The 20,445-nt window shown below is 65.0% G+C and overlaps 2 protein-coding genes across 4 annotated transcripts; one reads left to right on the top strand and one right to left on the bottom strand.

Moving 5' to 3' along the window:
- Positions 1-373: 373 nt before the first annotated feature.
- AVPI1 (arginine vasopressin induced 1) lies at positions 374-4,322 on the top strand. 3 transcript variants are annotated; one of them, XM_054035231.1, is made up of 3 exons: positions 374-752; positions 2,704-2,992; positions 3,567-4,322. In XM_054035231.1, the coding sequence occupies exons 1-3, from the start codon at positions 569-571 to the stop codon at positions 3,730-3,732; spliced, it is 639 nt and encodes a 212-aa protein (XP_053891206.1). In that variant the 5' UTR covers positions 374-568; the 3' UTR covers positions 3,733-4,322. The 3 variants fall into 3 exon arrangements, with proteins under 3 accessions (XP_053891206.1, XP_053891208.1, XP_053891207.1); XM_054035233.1 differs by lacking the exon at positions 374-752 and adding an exon at positions 809-932; XM_054035232.1 differs by lacking the exon at positions 374-752 and adding an exon at positions 2,270-2,362.
- A 750-nt stretch (positions 4,323-5,072) lies between these two features.
- Positions 5,073-20,192, bottom strand: PI4K2A (phosphatidylinositol 4-kinase type 2 alpha). Its single transcript, XM_054035228.1, has 9 exons — positions 19,791-20,192; positions 13,469-13,669; positions 13,150-13,281; positions 12,907-13,060; positions 11,908-11,969; positions 7,619-7,718; positions 7,194-7,327; positions 6,769-6,828; positions 5,073-6,625 (listed from the first exon to the last, which is right to left on the bottom strand). Exons 1-9 carry the CDS (start codon positions 20,190-20,192, stop codon positions 6,464-6,466), a joined length of 1,407 nt encoding a protein of 468 aa, XP_053891203.1. The 3' UTR covers positions 5,073-6,463.
- Positions 20,193-20,445: the final 253 nt, after the last annotated feature.

Genomic DNA, 20,445 nt, shown 5'->3' with positions numbered 1-20,445 from the left:
ACCCTGAGCTGCTGGCGCAGGAAGCCTTCAACTCCCCAGGAGCACATGGACCCACAGAGGGCAGCAGCCGAGCCTCGCGGGGGAGGGAGCTGTAAGGATCAGGCCTTCGTCTGCAGCCAGATTAAAAAAGCCCTTAGCTGAGAAGCCGGAAATTCCATCCCCATATTCCATCAGAATGACATGAAAACAGTGTCAGATCCGGCTGTGAAGAAGGAGATCCCATCCCAATGGCCCCACCATCACCAGATACAGAAACAGAGCTTGAGATGGCTAAAGAAAACGGAGTCTGACAGCATCTGTCTGGCGAGAAATCACTTCTCAAGAGTTGTGCTTGTGAAACCCTCATTTCTGTATTGTTTTGTCATTATGGTCCCCACTCCCCTATTGTTTCTGTCAGGTCTTTGTCCGGTTCTTTGATTGTTTCTGTCTGATTATTCTGATTAATCTTGCGAGATGTAAATTAGGGTGGTGGGGTAGGATTGGTTGGAGAATTTTGTTACACTAGGTTAGGATTGGTTAGTAAAATTTTAGTAGAATGATTGGTTAAGGTACAGCTAAAAGAACTCAAATGTCACTCTATAAACTGGGGTCCAAAAGGAAGTTCTTTGGGAACCAACTCCAGGCCACAGCCCCAAGATCAGAGCTGCCAGACCCCAACACTCAGCCAGCGACACTGGGCAGAAACTGGAGTTCCCCAGATGACCTGATCCTGACTGGCCAGCAAGAAAAGTTCATCTGCGGTACTGGGAGCGGTGAGCGTTGTGTGTGTAGCGGATGCAGTCTGGTTTGGGTGATTGTTAATGAAGAGAGGCGATGTACGATAGTACTGTGTGAGGCCCTTGCCCTGGGGAAAGGTCCTGCCCCGCTGCAGAAGTCGTACCCACCCGGAGCCGTATGTACTGGGAAAGGGTGCGGGGACTTACACTGACCAGGTTAGTTACACCCGGAGCCCCACAGACTGGGGAAAGGTGGGTGCCCCGTGTGCAGGTAACAGAGCTTCCCCCTGCAAAGCATTTCACAGCCTGGGTTGTGCACCCGGCCGCAGCTCCCGGGGAGGGGGGGCGAGTGAGATCCTGGGGGGGGGACCGAGCGGCCGAAGCTCCCGGGGTTGGGGGGGACCGAGCGGCTGCCGCTCCCGGGGCTGGGGGGGCGAGTGAGATCCTGGGGGGGGACCGAGCGGCCGCAGCTCCCGGGGAGGGGGGAGCGAGTGGGATCCTGGGGGGGGGGGGGACCGAGCGGCCGCAGCTCCCGGGGAGGAGGGAGCGAGTGGGATCCTGGGGGGGGACCGAGCGGCTGCAGCTCCCGGGGCTGGGGGGGCGAGTGGGATCCTGGGGGGGGGGGGAACGACCGAGCGGCTGCAGCTCCCGGGGCTGGGGGGGCGAGTGAGATCGGGGGGGGGGACCGAGCGGCCGCAGCTCCCGGGGCGGGGGGGGCGAGTGAGATCCTGGGGGGGGGACCGAGCGGCCGCAGCTCCCGGGGTGGGGGGGGGCGAGTGGGATCCTGGGGGGGGGGACCGAGCGGCCGCAGCTCCCGGGGCGGGGGGGGGCGAGTGGGATCCTGGGGGGGGGACACCGAGCGGCCGCAGCTCCCGGGGCGGGGGGGGCGAGTGAGATCCGGGGGGGGGGACCGAGCGGCCGCAGCTCCCGGGGCGGGGGGGGCGAGTGAGATCCTGGTGGGGGGGGGGACCGAGCAGCTGCAGCTCCCGGGCGGGGGGGGGCGAGTGGGATCCTGGGGGGGGGGGGACCGAGCGGCTGCAGCTCCCGGGCGGGGGGGGGGGCGAGTGGGATCCTGGGGGGGGGGGGGACCGAGCGGCTGCAGCTCCCGGGCGGGGGGGGGGCGAGTGGGATCCTGGGGGGGGGGGACCGAGCAGCTGCAGCTCCCGGGCGGGGGGGGGGCGAGTGGGATCCTGGGGGGGGGGGGGGACCGAGCGGCTGCAGCTCCCGGGCGGGGGGGGGGGCGAGTGGGATCCTGGGGGGGGGGGACCGAGCAGCTGCAGCTCCCGGGCGGGGGGGGGGCGAGTGGGATCCTGGGGGGGGGGGGGACCGAGCGGCTGCAGCTCCCGGGGCGGGGGGGGGGGGGGGGGGCGCTTCCCCCCGAGCGCTTGACCCCCGCCAGCAGCTGGTCACCGCTTGCCCATTGACGTCATTGGGTGCCACGTGTTTCCCCGAGGCGCCAGGCCCCGCCCCTTCCCCCTCTGCGGGGCCTGATTGGGCAGCCGGTGTCTCCGCGTTCGGGCAGGCGGGACGCGGATGGCAGCGGCCGCTGATTGGCTGGCGGGCTGGGGGCGGGGCTGCTGTCCGTGCTCGGGGTGGGGGGTCGGGCCGGACCCCAGAGCCCCGGCCGGGCCGCGACGCGCGCGCAGGTAGCCGGGCCGGGGCCGCTCCGGGGCCGGGTCCCCCCCCGGGCCGGTGACACCCGCCGCCGCCTGGGCCGGGGCTCGGCTCCTGCCCTGCATTCGCACCGGGGGCTCCGGCCCGGCCCGGCCCGCTCGGGAAATGGGGCCGCGAAGCAGGGACCCCCCCGGGCCGGGCCGGGCCGGGCCCAGCTCGCCTGGGCTCGGCTCGTGGCTGGGACACCGCGCGGGCTGCACCCCGCACCCCGGGGGCGGAGGCAGCCGAGGGGCGGGACCAGCCGGGGTCCCGGAGGGGGGGGGGGAGCCCGATCCCTTCTTGCAGCCTCACCCTGTTCCCTTCCTCCCCACAGCTCCCCGGGGCAGACCCATGGGCACCCCGGCCTCTGTGGCCTGCGACCCCCCGCAGGGCCGGGCTCCGGAGGCCCGGGCCCGGGCCCGGAAAAGAGCCGCTGCCAACATCTTCCAGGACGTGGGGCTGCCGCAGCTGCGGCGCCTGTTCCGCAGCCGCGGGGATGAGCGGGCAGAGGAGCGAGCCCGGCTGGTCTGGGAGCACGCGGGCGACCGGCGCACGGCCCAAGCCCTGCGCCAGCTCAGCAGGCGGCGGTGGCAGCCAGCAGCCCAGGCCAGCAGCGGCCCAAGGTACAGCTGGGCACTGGGCCGGGCCTGGGGAGCGGCACCCGCAGGGAGCCGAGAGCACAGCCTCCTGGGGGGAGACTCTGCACCGGGGGGAGGGGCTCCAGGGAGCGGGGTGCAAGGGGAGGTCACCCCACAGGCCCTGCTGGGGGTGTGCCTGGCCTGTGTGATCCAGGGGCTGGCACAGGGTAGACTGAATGAGCTACCCCCAGACCCTAAACACCATCCCAGTGGCAGGGCCCTTCCTTGGACCTGCTGCCTCTCCCCCCCACAGCACCGGGGCTGGGCGTGTAAGACTCAAAACCTGTCCCTGGCTCACGTCTACCCTGGCCCAGGAGGGGCAGCCCCCACGGAGCGGGGCCGTGGGGAAGGGCAGCCCCCACGGAGCGGGGCCGTGGGGAGGGGCAGCCTAGGCTGGGGATCTCCTTTGCCCCCAGGCAGGCTGGGCTGGCCGCCTCTGCAGCAATTCCAGCTCCAGCCTCTCACCCGGAGCCCCAAGCAGCTGCGTAGCCCCTGGGGCAGGGATGTTCCTGGCAGGCATCCACTGCCCCTCACCCTGGCTCGGTTTGTTCCCCTACAGGCTAGAGGACTGCAGCTCCCCCAGCGCAGACCCTGGCAGCAGCACGCGGCTGGAGGGGCCCAGCAGGGACAGACAGCGCCCTGGCCCCAGGAGGAAATGTCCAAGGACCAGGCGGAGGAAGAGGGGGCCTGGGCCCACAGGGTACCTGCACCAGCTCCAGCAGTGAGGGGGGCAGCTGGTGCTGGGAGCTCCCGGCTGCCTGGCCAGGCTCAGCCCCACAAGCTGGCAGACCCGCTTGGGGGCAGGGGGGGAATTCTGTCCTCACTGGCTAGAGCTGGGCCAAGCAGCTGCAGATTCCTCTCCCCTCCCCCCCCAGTAGATGAAGGGAGAGGGGAGCAGAGTGAGGGGTCCCGGGTGGGCCGCCCATCACTGTGGGAACCAGCCAGAAGAGGACAGCTGCAGCCCGGGCTGCGAGTGGGCCTTTGAAAACCCCCCACCCACCCCATCCAACACTAACTGCCCTGCAAGCCCTTTGCTAAGGGGCCAGGGCCTCTGGGACCTGAGTGGAGGTGAGCCTTGGCTGGCAGCTGGACTGGAGCGCAAATGGGGAGGGGAGTGACCCACAAACAGGCTACCCTTCCCCCACCTGGGGGTACATGTGGGGCAAGTGCAGTCAGCACCAGAGCTGGCTGTCTAGGGTGCCCATCAGCCTGGGGTCCAAGTCCCATGGGGGAGCCCCATCCTACTAGGGGCAGCCCCGAGGCTTGTTGCATACAGCTGGACAGACTGTGTAATAAAAGCCTGTGCAGTGACCTAGCTCGGAGACCTGTCTGTGCTGCCAGGAGTTACTGGCCCGCTCTGAATGGGGAGGACTACGGAGCTGGGGGGGGGGGGGGTGTGTGCTCTCTCTGGCCTTTAGCCCAGCAGGGAGCTCAGCCGGGCAGGGGGGTGGACCTGCGAGTGTTGTTCTGGCTGTTCAGGTCCCTGGGCACCGTCCCAGAAGGGGGGCAGCGGGATCCAGGCAGCCCCTTGCACTGTGTGAAGCCCCTGGGCCTGGCTGTGCTCCTGCAGGACGGGGGCTGGGGAAAGCCCCGGTTAGGACACACCCGGCTGGAGGCCAGAAAGCAGCATGCCCACAGCTGCTGGCACCCCCAGCTGCCCATCTCTGCAGGGCCTTCCTCACAGCTGGGGCAGCTTTGCCCAATGCCAGCAGCTCACCTCCACCAGCGCAGGTGCCTGCAGCAGCGGGGCTCAGGGAGACGGGCCTGTTTTACTGACCGCAGCCAGCGCTGCCCCTGGTGCCAGCCCGGCCTCAGCTGCTCCCCCGCACGCCTGCAGCTGGGTTCGGGCCCAGGAGACTAGCTCCATGGGGCATTAGAGCAAGGACAGCACCCCCCGGCCAGGCTCCCAGTGAAAGGGTAGTGCTAGGCCACAGGCCCTGCCTGCCAAGTGCTACATCACTGCCCCCGGGGCAGACAGGAGCAAGTGGTGCCCACAGGCAGAGGGGCTCTCCCACTCCAGCAGGTGTCACCCCCCCGGAGCCCCGTGCAGAATGGCAGGTCTGACTCAGCTAGTGCATGGGTTTAAATACATTTCTACAGTGCATGAGAACGATACATTTCGGGTCAGGGTCCAGCAGCCACAAAGATGGAATCTGGCCTCCGGCACACTAGCAGCAGCCACAGGCCATGAAGCCCCTGGCCAGCTCCAGCGCACGGCCCCGAGTCCTGTAGCCCAGCCCTGCCCACTTCCGTTCATGGAGGGGAACATGCACAAACCTCCTGCCCCAAGGGGGACAGCGCAGCCTAAGCCCCTGTGCTAGGCCACCCAAGGGGGCTTGGGGCAGGCCCCATGGAGCCTCTAAGGAGCCCAGCCCCCAGCCTGGGACTAGCTGTATGATGCCTAGAACTGCCCCAGGCAGTGACCATGAGGCAAGCCGCCCTGGCCGCAGGAGCCGCACAGATGCGGGGAGCCAGACCCCTTCCCATCAGCCATAGCTCACCCAGCAGGCACCAGCCCCCGACAGGCTGGGCTCTCCCCTGGCGGGGAAGGGCTCCCTTGAGAAGTGAAGCCAGGCTGCCCACACGTGCACCCAGGGCTGGTAGAGCAGAAAGAGTGAGTGGCCCTGGAGGGGGGCCTGCCCAGCAGCAAGGGCAGGAGCAGAGGGGAACATGGGCCCCTCCTAGAGGGGAGAGGGTGAAATAATGACAAGCCAGCTAAACCAGGACAGATCACCCTGTGCCCAGTGAGGGAGGGGGTCAAGCAGCTCCCACACCAGGGCCCTCAGCTTTCCTGTGAAGTGGGGCCAGGTCCCAGCATGCATCGCTCCTGTGCCAGGGTGCCCAGAGCTCCCTGCATCCGCAGGCTCCCTCTCCGGCTCTCCCCCCTGCAGGAAAGGCAGCTACAAACACTCCATAGCGCAGACGGTTGGGGTACCCCAGGCCTGCTGCCCTCTGACAGCTCAGCCCTGGGCATTCATTGGGCCTCCTGCACCAGCCCCTCACTCATGCACATGCCTCCTTCTCCAGGGACACCAGCTCCAAATAGCCACTGGGGAAGGGGGGCGGGGGCAGCCCAGCAAGGCCGCGTCGAGCTGACACTGACTGCCTTTATGGCCCTGCAGCCAGTGAGCAGCTGGGGTTCCTGAGGGGTGGGCGAGGCGAGGCTGCCGGGCAGATCCCAGCCCCAGCAGGAAGCAGACTGGCTCAGAACCGCCTGCAGGAGGCAGGCCCCGGCTCCACTCGCTCAGTGGCTGCATTGAGCGGTGCAGTTTGCGGCTGGAGCTGGCTCTGCCAGGCTGCATCCAAGCCCCGCAGCAAGGGGAATCCACGGCTCTGCCCGGGCAGAGTTCAGCTGGAGGTTCCCCCAGACGCACCCGCCCTCTCCCGGAGAGAGGAGTCCTGGCTGCGGGGGCTGCGGCAGCAGGCCAGCCCAGCGCCCGGCGGCCCAGCGCCCAGCTACCACCAGGAGAAGAAGGGCTTGCGGCTCTGGAAGCTCTGTGTGTAGGACTCGCTGGCGCTGCGCTGGTGGGAGCGCGCTGTCTCCACGATCACCGGCGGCATCTGCACCAGGTGCAGGGGGCTCTTCCCGTCCTTCAGGGCCTGCGTCAGGTTCAGGATCTAGGCAACAGAGCAGAAGGGATGTGAGTCCAGGACCCCCGCCCCAGGGAGCTGCCTAGGCCACTGTGTCCCACGTTGCACTGCCCACAGGGCGAGAGGGAGCCAGTGCCCCTGCCCCACCAAGAGGGCCCTTCCCAGCATACCTGGCCCCTCAGGACAGCGATCTGCTTGTGGAACTGCCCCCGGTCGAAGCCAGGGTCCTTCTGCAAGAGAAATGGCAGTGAGGGACAGGCAGAGAGACACCCCTCTCCCACACCCAGGCAGTGGGACCCCAGGCCCTGCCAGTGAGACACCCCCCATCCCCCAAGGCAGTAGGACCCTGGACCCAGACCCCTGCTGTGAGACCCCCCCAGGCACCAGGACCCCTGCCCTGACAGCAGCTGCTGCATGGGATTTCTGCCTTCCCCCCTCCCCGACCCCCAAGCAGGTGCTAGCAGGATGCAGCAAAACCCACCCCATGCAGGCTGAGCCCCCCGGCTCTGAAAGGGTCTCAGTGGACCACCCAGGCCAGCCCCACCCATCAATGTGGCAGACCTACCCCCCAACCCAGCCCCAGCCCCCACCTGACCTTGAAGAGTTCGTACAGATCCTCCTCCAGGTCTTTGACGAAGTTGGGGTCGGAAACCTTTGGGAGGATCAGGTCTTTGATCTCCTGTGAGAAGGGGACTTTGGCCTGGGGCAGCCATGCCCAGTAGAAGGGGTCTGGGGGGAAAGAGCCGGAGCTGAGGTTAGAGCCATGTGCACAGCCCTGGCCCAGCGGGCACTGGGGTCACAGCCTGGTGCTAGCGTGAGCCCTCTTGTCCCCTGAACCATCCCCCGGGGGAACGGGGGCCACCCCAGCTGCTGGCCTCAGGGCCGTGCTCCCAGAAGTGCAGCGTAAGCCCAGGCCACATGGCGCCCGGCAGGGCTGCAGGTCTAACCAGCATAGGGCAAGTTGTCAAAGCACCAGGCTGCCCCCAGCCTTGCGAGCAGTAGCACGGCAGAGGGACCTACATGCTCTCCACGAGTCGGGGTGCTTCAGGGGGAAGGCCAAGCCGTTGTCTATGGCAGCCAGTTTGATGATGGGCTCCTTCACCACCACCCACTCGGAGTCCTAGAGGGGAAACAGATCGACCAGGAGTCACCAGGGGCAGGGGAGCCAGAGCCCAGCACTCCCCCTGGCACCACCATGCAGCCCGGTCCCTGCCCCGGGCACTTCCCCTGCTCTGAGCCAGCTGCCGCCTAGCTCCTCTGCTCTCAGCCCAGACGCCCACCACTGCCAACATCTGCCCTGGGCACGGGAGCCAGCACACTGCACAAGGAGTTCAGGGCTGGCACTGCCCTGGGCACGGGCACACGGGAGCCAGCGCACTGCACAAGGGCTCAGGGCTGGCACTGCCCTAGGCACAGGGGGACGGGCGCGCAGGAGCCAGCGCACTGCACAAGGGCTCAGGGCTGGCATTAGGCCAGGTAGATGGTCTCACTCCAGTTTAGGTGTGTACATTTCTTGGAGGAGCTGAGCCTTTCATCTGGGATGAGGACCCAGGCTGGGGGGCTGTCGCCTCAGGGGACTGGCTGAGAGGCACTCCCTGCTCCCCGAAAGGTCTGCATGACAGGACCCCACTGCCCTGCAGTGAACAGGGGGCTTTTGGAGGGCGGAGCGGCCAACTGTGCTTGGAAGTGCCAGGCCGTGGTGCATCTGGTCTGCCTGGGGTTGTTTGGTTGAGTGTTCTCTGTGCAGGGGGGCCGTGTCCCCGCAGGAAGCAGAGGGCCTTGCTGCAGGCCCTGAGGCTCTGGCCCTTGGCGCTTTGATCAGAGAGGTCAAGGCCAGAAGGAACCATTGTGATCTGGTCTGACCTGCTGCACATTGCAGGCCACAGAACCTCGCCCACCCGCTCCTGGTAGAGACCCGAGGGCTTCACAGCATGATGAGAACAGCCCAGCTGGCGGCAGTCTAAGGGGTTAGTCGCTGCCTGGCAGTCAGAGGTGCAGCTGAGCTGAGCCCCGGACAGCGGCAGCGAACAGGGGAGTTGGGGAGGGGAGGAACCGTCCAGGTGCAGCACCAGGTGTGTGTCAGGATAGCCAGCAATGAAGAGTGGTGTTGAACTGCAATGGCCGTGCCCTGTTCTCTTCCGTGTCTGGAGCCAGAAGGGAGGGTCTGGGCAGGAAGGGCGAGGTGGTGGCTGTGCTGGAAGAGAAGATACGTGGACTGGAGGGGCAAGCTGAGACGCTCCGGAGAATCGGAGAGGCTGAGGAGTTCCTAGCCAGCCTGATTCAGAAAAATCCCAGTCCCACAGGTTCAAGGACGAATGGAGCTGGCCACTAAGGAATCAGAGAGGAGGCCTGACACCACCAGGTCACGGGAGCATGCTGCAGGGCTGGAGATAGAGGAGGAGGTCAGACTGCGGCCACGAGGAATGCCGAACAGCTGGAAATTCTGAATCGATACCAGGTCCTCCACATGGAAACTGAACGACACCTCCCAAGGTCCAGGGGAACGAAGGGACACGTAGATGGCAGCTCAGCCCAATCTGTACAAAAATCAAGCTCGCCTGCAAAGAGTTCTCCAACTGTCTAAGGAAGGTGGACGATCCTTGTGGGGGAGTCAGTCCCCTGAAGAATCTAAAGAACATTCTGCAAAGGACAGGCAGACAACAGGACGACGCGTTGTCTTCCCAGAACCAAGGCAGGAGATGTCCTGGAGATCGGACAGCCGTCGGAAACTGCTGGGCTAGGATCCAGTGGTGATCACTCATGCTGGCGCTGGACTCCGCATTGCAGGATCTCAGAGCGTAGGACTTCAGGGGACTTGAACATTCTTCAGCATGCTTCCGAGAGATCTTCTCTGGGATCCTTCTTGTCCCACAAGCGAAGGAAGGCAGAAGCTTCTGGCTAGGTAAGTGGTGGAGGGGTTTGGCATTGTGGGACACTGGCCCACCTTCTGAAGGGAGAAGGGGCTATGTATTTTAGATGGCTCCACCTCAGCAGAAGGGGACCAGTCTCCTTGGGGACAGTCTAGTCAGGAGGGGGTTAAATAGCCAAAGGGCTGGGTAAAAAGGGGGCAGACCTCAGCACAAAATGGAGAAGTTGAGAAGAGAATTAAAGAGCCAAAGGACATGGAGAAGAAATCCTTGAATTGCCTTTACATGAATGTTAGGAGCCTGGGAACAAACGGGAATTGGAATCACTCGTTTATTATAATACAGTCAATATAGTCAGTATTAACTGAAACCTCCTGCATGACTGGGACATTGAACTCAATCAATGGTTACAACCCATTTAGGAAGGATCGAGTGGGCGGTGGGGGAGGGGCACTATGTCAAAAACAGCATTACCTGTTTCACAGTCACCAATCCTGAATGTTTACGTATCCATGTCCCAGCAGATAAGGCACAAGAGGGGGTATTAGCTGATGGCTACTACAGACCCTCAAATCACACAAGGGAACAGGAGGACCAGCTCCTTACACACCGGTTTATAACATGTAGGAAAAAGCTACCTAATTGAGGGGACTGCGATTTGAGTGACGTGCGCTGGAGGTCTCCTGCTGACAGCTCTAAGACATCCTTGGATCTATTTCCCATAAATCTGTGCTCATCTACTTTAATTACATTACCCTCCTTTAGTAAAGGAGTCCTGCATTAGCCACTCCATTATCTTGTCCAGGATCGCTGTCAGACCTATAATTACCCAGGTCATCCTGGTTACCCTTTCTAAAAATTGGCACAACGTTAGCTTTCTTCCAGTCATCTGAACTTCCCCAGTGCTCCATAACATATCAAAAATCAACATTAATGGTCCAGCGAGTTCCTCAGACAGCTCTTTTAAACTCTTGGATGCGAGTTACCTGGACTTGCTGATTTAAAAATGTCCAACTTTACTAGCGTCTGTTTAACACCCTCCGGAGATACGAGGGGAATTGAAATAGCATTGTCTCCATACGATAAGAGGATATTTGGTTTTTGTCCCCAAAAGAACATTAATATTTATCGAAGATTTCTGCCTTTTCTTCATTATCATTGATCTTTCTACCACCATTTCCATCTGTCAATGGATCAATACCATTGTCAGGCTCCTCCTCATGGTCCTTCACTCCGCTGGCCATGGATTTCTCCATGTGTCCTTGGACTTCCCTTATCAAATTTTCTACAATTTCCCAACTTCTGATGAATATTTATTTCTACCAAACTTCCCCTTTCTTCCATTCGTTCTATTTTTAATTTTTTAACATGATACCAGTGTGACGCTGCGGCCAAAAGAGCGAAAGCGATCCTGGGCTGCATAAACAGGGGACTCGAGAAGGAGCAGAGAGGTTATTTTACCTCTGTATGTGGCACTGGTGCGACCAGCTGCTGGGATCCCGTGTCCAGTTCTGCTGCCCACAAAGCCAGGAAGGATGTGGATAGATTGGAGGGGTCAGAGAAGAGCCACGGGAATGATTAAAGGATTAGAAAACCTGCCTGATAGTGACAGACTCAAGGAGCTCGATCTATTTAGCTTAACCAAGGAGATGGCTAAAGGATGGCTCGATCCCAGTCTGCCCCAGCACCTGCCTGGGGAACAGGTATTTAACCCCGGGCTCTGCAGTCTAGCAGAAGGTCTCACTCAACCCAGTGGCTGGACATTGAAGCTACACAGACAGAGGCTGGAAAGGAGGGGTACATTAACCACTGGAACAACTTCCCAGGCTCAGGGTGGATTCTCCATCACCGGCCATTGTTAAATCCAGACGGGATGTTTTTTGAAGTTCCGTTCTAGGAATTATCGCGAGGCAGGTCTCTGCCCTGTGTTACACAGGAGGTCAGATGTAGATGCTCACAATGGTCCCTTCTGGCTCCCAGCACCCCTCCTGCTTAGAGAGTGCCAAGAATTGGCCAATCCTACCTGCAGCTGGGGCTGGGACCACACAGCCTTTGGGGCCTCGCAGAGGGGCTGGGGGCCCTCACCCCACTGGGAAACTGAGCAAGCCCCAGCTCGACCCCCCATGTCACACTGCTGTTGTGGGGATAGCGAGTCTACCTAGCAACACGTCCCCAGCCTGCTGCATGGCTGAGCCCGGCTCACCGTCTGCGTCCCTATGTCAACACCCCCACGGAACGGGCCCATGAGAGCCTCGGTGCATGTAACTCACACTGCCATCAGCCACAAGGGGAGGCTTGCAAGAACCAGTCACGAGGCTGGGCTGGGGAACTCCCCACCACTGGAGACACTACCCAGAACCTCAGCGCATTCAGAACTCGCCTCTGCTGCCCAATAGTCAAGTGACTTACGCGCCCCCTGCCCAGCCCCCTCCCCACACTCACCCGCACACTCATGCTGTCCAGGGGGCAGTCGTACTTGATCAGCCAGTTATCGTTGCCTCGATCTGCAGGGAGCAGAACCAGCCACGTCACTATAGGAGCCTGATCTGCCTGGGGAGGAGTAGCAGCAAAGCTCCCTGCTCGGGCACGGGGATCACGGTCTCCAACAGCACCAGGGCAACCCTGGGCCCCGAGCCGCATGTCCCTCTGGGTGCGCGCGGCACACAGGAGGGGACGCGGACTCCAGCAGGGATTGGAGGTGGGGCGGGTGGAACCACACACGAGGGCCCCTGGGGGAGCTCAGTGGCTGGCAAAGGGAACTCTACCCTGGGAAGCAGCTCCAGGGCCGAAGCTGGTTAGGGCTGCCCCAAACACCACCCCTAGAGACTGAACGGTTTGGGAGCATTCACAGGCACAGCCCAGGAGCGGCATCTTCTCCTCCAGCCCTGCCAGGGCAGCTGGACCAAGCTCAGGAGACCCACCCAACCCCCAGACCGAGCAGGCCAGACTCGGCCAGGCACGGTGCTGAGGAGTGGCCCTGCTCAGCAGGGAGCGCCCCCCCGAGCCAGTCATGAACCCCCCCTGCCCAGGCCGGTGCCAAGCGGGGCTAGAACAGCAGCTCCAGCTCCTTGGCATTCTGGCCGCAGACGAGGTTTTACCACAAGGCCCTGGCCAGGCCAGCCTGAGCTGTGACCTTCTGCCTCCCCTGGCTACACCGTTCATGTCAGGGACGTACACGGTGCTGCTAGCTGCTGTCCCCCACCCCAGCCACGGCTGCCCTGTGGCAGGGGGGTGCAGCCACTCTTGTCCACGTGGTTGGTGCAGTATCGTAAGCAGCAGGGAAGATGGTGACAGGGATCTTCCCACCCCATGTGCTGGGACCTCCCAGCCAGTCCCCCGCACCCTCCCCCCATCCTGGGGCAGCAATACGCTGAGCCCCCACCCATTGCCCTCCCCGGCTCCCTGCGGGGCTCCTGGGAGCGGGCGCAGCGCCAGCCCCACCTGTGTTCCTGATGATGTAGTCCAGCACCACCAGCCTCTCGAACTGCAGCAGCAGCTGCCGGTTGGTGTTCTCGGGGAGCGGCTCGGCCTCGAAGCGGCGCAGCCAGTAATCCGCATCCTTGTAGCCGTCCACAAAGAGCTGGAAGGAGCCCACCTGCAGCAGAGAGAGGCCAGGTGAGGGGGCTGGGGACACAGGGCAGCCCCAGAGGGGGGCAGCCCCCGAGGGGGTCCGACAGCCCCTACCTTTGGCGGCAGGCCGATGCGGTTGAACCGTTGCCCCACTTTTGGCACCTTCTCCAGGGCCAGCTTTTTCCCTCTGGACTTCACTCGGTCAATGGCACTGTAGTTGAAAGTCTCGCTGGCCAGATACACCACCTGGGGAGGGGACAGCGGTCAGCGTGGGGCACAGGCAGAACTGCTGGAGCCTGGGTGGGACCTGGCCTTCCCGCAGCGCGGGCCCGTTCTCCCAGTGTGGGACCCCCTAGAGCCAAGGCAGGAACCGCGGGGCGTGGAAAAGCAGCCCACACAATGACTGCCTGCCCCCCCCCCCCATACAATTCACCTTGGTGCGGGGAACAATGTTGAGCTCCAGTTTCTGGTCCACCAGGCTGGCGCCGGCCTCGGACAGGTAGCCCTGGTTGAGCACCAGGCAGTCTCTCCCGAAGCAACATGGGCAGCACAGCTTCTGCAGCCACTTGGTCCACTTGGGGTTCAGCTGCCCGTAGGGCTCCTCGTTCTTGGGCTTGAAGACGCCGATGATTTTCTGGGGACAGAGGGGAGCAGCTGGGTCTCTGCGGGGAGGGACGTAACCCCCCAGCCAGACCTCTGAGCCCCCACAGGCTCCTGACAAACTCCACCAGGGTGAGAAGGGGGAACTCGCAGCAGCAGGGAACAGACTGCATGGCTCTCAGGAGGGATCCCCCAGCCATCTCCCAGCCCGGGAGGCCCAGCCCTGCATGTCCCCGCACACCCCTGGCTCGACCCCACGCACCCCCCGGGCTCGTCCCCACAGGCACACACACCCCACCCCACCCCGGGAACTCTGGCTTGGGCGGGGCTTGGCCACCAGGGAGTTTGAGCCTCTTCCCAGCTGATCCACACCTCGGCCAGGTGTTGGTTGGCCAGGCTCAGGGAAGTGAGGGCTGCCCAGCCCCACCCACCGGGACCAGCGGCAGGACGTGCCTGAACCCGCCGGCATCCTGCTGCTCGGTAAAGGAGCTGGAAAGTTTGGGACGTGGCTGGAAACCCCCAGGGAGAGGCCCTGTAGCTCCAGGAATCCCCACTCCAAGGGGAACTTCCAAAGTGCCGCGTCGACTGGTCCACTTCCCCCCTGCCCGCTCCTGCAGCCCAGCGGGCTGGGCAGCCCTGGGAGCCGCTGGGCCCCAGTGCTTCATTCTCTGCACAGAGCCCTTACCCCCTGCCCCAGGCCACTCCTGTCACCCCGGGCCCCAGAAGCACAGGGTCGGTCAGCCTGTCCCCATAGCCAAGGGACCAGTGGGACCAGGAGAGGACACGGCTCCACCCGGGACTCGCTCACCACCCAGAGGCCTGGCGCTGGAGTCCACCCTGGAGACCCCCCTGCGAGCGGAGGGGCTGGACCTGCCACAAAGCTCTGCTCACCCCCCCCAAGGCAGACTCCAGGCAGCAGGGGCGGACCCATACCCAGGGAGAAGGCACCACAGCAGGAGCCCTGCCCAGGCCTCACCACCACGGAGATGCCAGGGCTCTGGGGGGAGCAGACAGGACACACGCTCATGGGCTGGGGGATCCATCTCCACCTTGACCTACTGCAACCGAACTGCTCCAGGCCTGCTACAGCGTCCCGGGCTCCAAACCCCCTGGCACATGGGCATCGCAAGCCTGCTGCGGGGATGGGGGTTCTGCCTTGGTCAGTCCATTGGACATCCCCATGACAAACCCCCGTTCTTCACTGCCGTCCCCATGGAGGGTATGTACGAAGATCACGCCCCACACGTGCGCCACTGGGGTCCAGCCACAGGACCTGAAGGGCTGGGAGATGGGCATCAGGACTCAGCTGGCCCTGGTCAGGGGCAGCCCCATTCTCCAGCCAGAGCCCGGGAGCAGTGCTAGAGGCACGGTCTGCTCTGCCCCAGACGCGGCCCCCCGCCCCCTGGCAGGGGACCCCAGGAAGAGGCAGCTGCCTCCTGACGTCAGGGCCACTGGCCCATCAGTCACTGAACCCCTGGTGAGTGAAGCCACGTGGGTCCACGTCCGAGGGCGAGTCCCCGCCCCAGCAGCTGCCCACCCCACCCCCAGGTGCAGGCGAGTGACACGTGCTGGGCTGGCCCCTGGGCACCTGCCAAGGAACCAGGTGGAACAGTCTCTGCAGCAGAGCCCAGAGCTGGAGCCATCTGCACAGTCCCCTCTAGTCCAGGGCACCGAGACCCCTGGCCAGGGCACAGCCAGACCTGCAGAGAGCCGGCCCAGCCCCAGCGGGCTCATGGCAAGGCCAGTGCTGCCCAGGCTGGGGTGATGTGAACATGCCCCAGCCCAGCCAGTGCTGCCCAGGCTGGGGTGATGTGAACATGCCCCAGCCCATACCAACTCGCACGGGCGCAGGATCCTCGTCCCCACGCTGGGACCTGCTCCAACCTGCTAAAGCCTGGCGCACCCTTCCCTGGCACGGGCCTGCTGCGTGCAGCTGCCGTGAGGAGTCCGGCTTGGCTCCTGCCTGCCACCCGCTGACCGGCTCGGCCATGGCAGGTGTAAACCTTGGGCCCCATCCCAGCAGCCCCTGGTGTCCGGCGCAGGGCAGAGCCCCCAGCACCTCCCCCACACAGCGCCAGGCACACGCGGGGGCAGCGGAGGGCCCAGAGCACTACAGCAGACGGAAGGGGGACGGGGTCGGAGCATCGGGAAAGGGAGGGAGCCTCAGGGGCAGTGTCTGGGTCCCCACGGGAAGGGACGGCTGCCAGGTCTGAGCCATGGAGCCTGGGGCGAGGAGCCAGGGCTGGTTATCGAGGGCAGCAGCCGTCGGGATCCCAGGAGTACGTGGCGGGGGCACTGGCAGCGACAGAGGGAGCTCAAGGACCAGGCCTCAGCACCCCCAGGGCCTGGCTCTAGCTGCACAGGCGAGATTCAAGGGCCCTGAGTTCCCGGCAGCTCCGGCAGGGGAGAGAGGGGGCTCCCGTACCATGCCAGCCAGTGACTCCTGCCCCAGTGCACCAAGTAAGGGGCTGAGCCCCCGAGCCAGGCACCCATGAGCTGCACGGTCAGCACCCCCCCGCCCAAGGGGCTCTCCCCAGGTCCCACAGCTGTGCACCCTGCTCTCCGCTGGCTGGGGAGGGGTTCAAGTAGCCAGGCAGGGGGTGGAGGGACAGCCAGCTGGGAGCAGCCGGCTGCAGCCTCCCACGGTTGGTTATTCAGCAGGGCACATGAGTACCCCGCCCTCCTCGGGACCAGGCCAGAGCCAAGCAGTGTCAGCAGCTCAGTCACGGGCCCCCTTTCAGTGGGTGGCACTTCCCGGGGTGGGACCGCAAGCAGGAAGTGGTGCACGGCCGCGACGGCCCACAGGCAGCACGGGGCCCCTGCCCTTCGCCCTACAGCCCCCCCGCTGCCAGCCCTGCTGCCGTGCCAGCTGGGACACTGCAGAGAGGGGAGGAGAGGCTCCGTGGCAGGGACGGGGCTCAGGCTGGGCAAAGTCCTAGGCAGCGTAGCGTGCCGGAGGGAAGAGCCCTGCTCTGCCCTGAGCTGCGGGAGGGAGGGGAAGAGACAAGTGGGCACCACGGGGTCTGTTAGCAGCACACATGTGCTCAATGCTGCACACAGAGCAGCCGGCGCCAGCAGCAGGGGCCCGAACGAGGGGCCCGGGAGGAGACGCGGGCGGGAAAGGAAGGGCAGCAACACAGCACGAGACAGAGCGCCCCCCACAGGACAGAGCAGCTCCATTCCCTTAGCAGTGGCACTTCAGACCCCGCACCCAGGGGCCCGCCAGTCGCCCCACTGTCCACGGCCCCATGCCACCGCGAGCCCCGCGAATGGAGCCATTTGGGACCGGCGGCAGCACAGGCTGGGGGCCCAGGACCCTGGAGCGCTGTGTCCCCTGCCCAGGTTCTGCCCAGGTGCAAGTTCCCAGAGAGCCCCATCACTGGAAGGGGATGGCCAGGCAGCCTGAGCGTCAGGTGTAAAAGTCGGACTCCCTGGAGCCACAGGGTCGAATCCCATCAGGTCCAGCTCAGCCCTTTGTGCACTCAAGTGCCAGAGGACATCCGGGGGGCACTTCCCCTCTGTAGTAAGGTTTTCCCTGGTATCCTCAAACTCCCCTCCACTCATCCGTCACACAGGATGGTGCGTTGTGGCCCTCCACCCCAGAGGTGGCTGCACTTCAGTGCTACTCTGGCCAGTTTTGCTCCTGGCTCTGCCACTGATTCACTGGGTGACCCTGTACGAGTCCCTTTCCTTCTACGCCTGCAGAATGGCAGAACACTGATCTACCTGCTTCATTCCTTGTCTGCGGAGTGCTTCGGGATCCCAGGAAAAGCAGAGAGGAGGACAGGGCTGGGAGAGTGCACTGGGCCAAGGGGGGCTAGAAAAGCAGGACCCCACACACACCCCAAACCCCACAGCACCAGGCCCTCAGCTGCACACATTTCTTATGGTGCTTGACAAGTGCTCCTTGCTGCCCAGCGGCGATAGGTGCTCGGGGCACTGGGCCTCTGCCATCTCCTGGCTGGAGAACCTTCCCTGCCTTTCAGCACTTCTTCCCATCTGAAAGCCCCCCAGACACACATGGTTATGGGCAGCTCCCCGCAAGGAGTGCCAGGAATAACCCCCGTCTCTTGACCCCCAGACAACGCTTCCAGCCCACACGCTCTCTCTTCATTGCTGGGGATGGCATACAGCCAGGAGGAAAGCAAGTTGCCCACTGGCTCTATTGCCTCACCTCTGGCTGGGGCAGATCCGCCTTCGCACCAGGACCCAGCCGGTGGAAGACCCGGTAGCCAGAATCCCAGCTGGCCCACGACAGGGGCAGGGAACAACCCAGCCAAGCCAAGCCTGGCTTCCAGGGGCAGCAATTGACAAGGGAGCGCCAGGAAGCAGCAGCAAGACTAATCCGGTTAGCAGTGAGAGTCACAAGGCAGCCACACGGCCCTGCGCCCAGCCCCGATCAATGCCCTGAAGAATGCTGCAACGCAGCTGACCGGACCCACAGGGAGAGGAGACACGGTGAGGACTTCACGCTGACTTGGTCCGTCCCCCTCCTGCAGGGAGCACGTCTTGTTCTGCTCCCACAGCGCCGTACCATGGAGTCGGAGCAGCGACCCCACAGGGCCGGGACACAGACAGAGGGGCTCTGTGAGACCCATGGGCTCAGGAAGGGTTCTGCAGCCCCAGGCCTACAGGGGTGAGAGGGAACCAGGCAATGAGACAGGAGCACAGACAGAGCTTGGGAGCCAGGCAGAGCTGGGCTGAGAGCATCAATCTCCCCTACTGCGCCCCTCCCAGAGATTCTAGCGCAGGGTCCCTGGCTGGGACAACGGCCACTGCAGGGCGTGCAACCCCAGCACACAGGGCCAGACTCCACGGCAGAGTCCTGACAACTGGCATCTCCTGGGGGGCTAGGCTTCTGGGTGACCCCCCCAGACAAGTTGGGGTCAGCTCTGCCCAGGCCGCACGGTTCATTCAGACCCAGCTTTTGATCCCTGTAACTGAACCAGAGCAAACCTGTGGGAACACTTGGGTTTAGCTGAAAGCTGCTCCCCCGTCAAAACCCGAAGAGAGAGCCAGACAAACCAGCGCCCGGAGCTGGCACCACCGTCCGTCAGTTTAAATCCACACTTCGGTTCAGGGTGACACAGACTTTAGGTCCTGGCCACCCCTCCAGCCCGGAGAGCCCCGTGCTAAGCCGGCGCTACAGTCACCGAATGCTGTGAGATGGGACGAGGCTGAGCACTGACGGCAGTCAAACCCTGCAGCAGGGAGACCACTTCCTACACAGTCACACACACACGCAAACCGGGTCTTGGCCTGTGCGTCTAACCAGAGCAGGCCAGGCACTGCCCCGGGGTCGCTCACAGGCACACAAGCGGGCCCATCTCTGGCAGTCACTGCGTTCCCAGCAAGTGTGGGAGGGGAGGTTTGACACACACAAGGACAGGATCCAACCATACCTACAGCACCTGGAGCCCATCCCACGCTTCACTCTGCAGGCAACAACCCAGGATGCCCCTGGCCACAACAACCGGAGCTGGCGCGGACATGAACCGGGGCGGGTGGGTCAGCGGAGAGCGGGGACACCATCCAGCAGCCGGGCCCTGACCCAGAGCCTGCGGCAGTCCCTGGGGAGGCGCTGTCACGGCACAGCCCCCCCATGGCCCTTGGCTTTCCATCCCCACCGGCTGGGCCAGAGACACGGAGCCGGGCCCCGCGAGGGGCGGGGCGGGCAGGGCATGAGGAAGCAGAAAGAGGCCCGAGCTCGGCGGCGCTGCGGGGGGGGGTCCACAGGCCGCAGCCCCTGGGAAGCAGAGGGCCCAGGGGGGGAGGGGGCCCCCGAGCTGGGGGCGCAGAGGGCCCGGGGGGGGAGGGGGGCCCGGGGGCGCAGAGGGCCCGGGGGGGGAGGGGGCCCCCAAGCTGGGGGCGCAGAGGGCCCGGGGGGGGAGGGGGGCCCGGGGGAGCAGAGGGCCCGGGGGGGGAGGGGGCCCGGGGGGGAGGGGGCCCCCAAGCTGGGGGCGCAGAGGGCCCGGGGGGGAGGGGGGCCCGGGGGAGCAGAGGGCCCGGGGGGGGAGGGGGCCCCCGAGCTGGGGGCGCAGAGGGCCCGGGGGGGAGGGGGGCCCGGGGGAGCAGAGGGCCCGGGGGGGGAGGGGGCCCCCGAGCTGGGGGCGCAGAGGGCCCGGGGGGGGAGGGGGCCCGGGGGGGGGTCTCACCCCCTGCGGGTCCTTGACGAAGTAGCTGCCGCTGGAGCCCTGGGAGATGCGCTCCGGGAAGATGCCGCGCTCGCTGGCCGCCTCCGCCAGCCGCACCACCTCGGCGAACTCGGGGTCGTCGGGGAAGTCGTTCCGCTCGCGCTGGGCCTGCGCCGCCGCCGCCTGCGCCGCGGCCTGCGCCGCCCCGGGGCCCCGGCCGCCCGCCGCGCCCCGCTCCAGCAGCGGCTGCCGCTCGCGGTCGCGGGCGCGCGGGGAGCCGGGCGGGGAGGGGGAGGGGGAGGGCGCGGGCGCGGCGGGGGCCGGCGGGGGCAGAGTCCGCACCGCGCCGCCCGGCCCCGCGGGCAGCCCGTAGGCGGCGGCCTGGGCCCGCTGCGGGGACACCAGCGGGCTGCTCTCGTCCATGGCCGGCCGGCTGTGGCGGGGCGCCCGCGCGTCAGCTGACCCGGCGCCGCAGCCAACCGCGGGCCGCCGCCGCCGCCACGCCCCCGCAGGCCACGCCCCCAGCGAGCGCCGGCCAGTCCCGAGCCGGGCCCCGCCTGCTGCCCTGGCCACGCCCCCGGAACCGGACACGGTGCGCTCCGCGCCTACTCCTCCTCTTTGGAGTGCTGGCCACGCCCCTTCCCTACACCCCTCCCACTGGCTGCCCTGGCCACGC

The sequence above is a fragment of the Malaclemys terrapin genome, chromosome 7 (assembly GCF_027887155.1).
Source record: "Malaclemys terrapin pileata isolate rMalTer1 chromosome 7, rMalTer1.hap1, whole genome shotgun sequence".
NCBI lineage: Eukaryota > Metazoa > Chordata > Testudines > Emydidae > Malaclemys > Malaclemys terrapin.
This window is presented reverse-complemented; position numbering and strand designations above follow the sequence as displayed.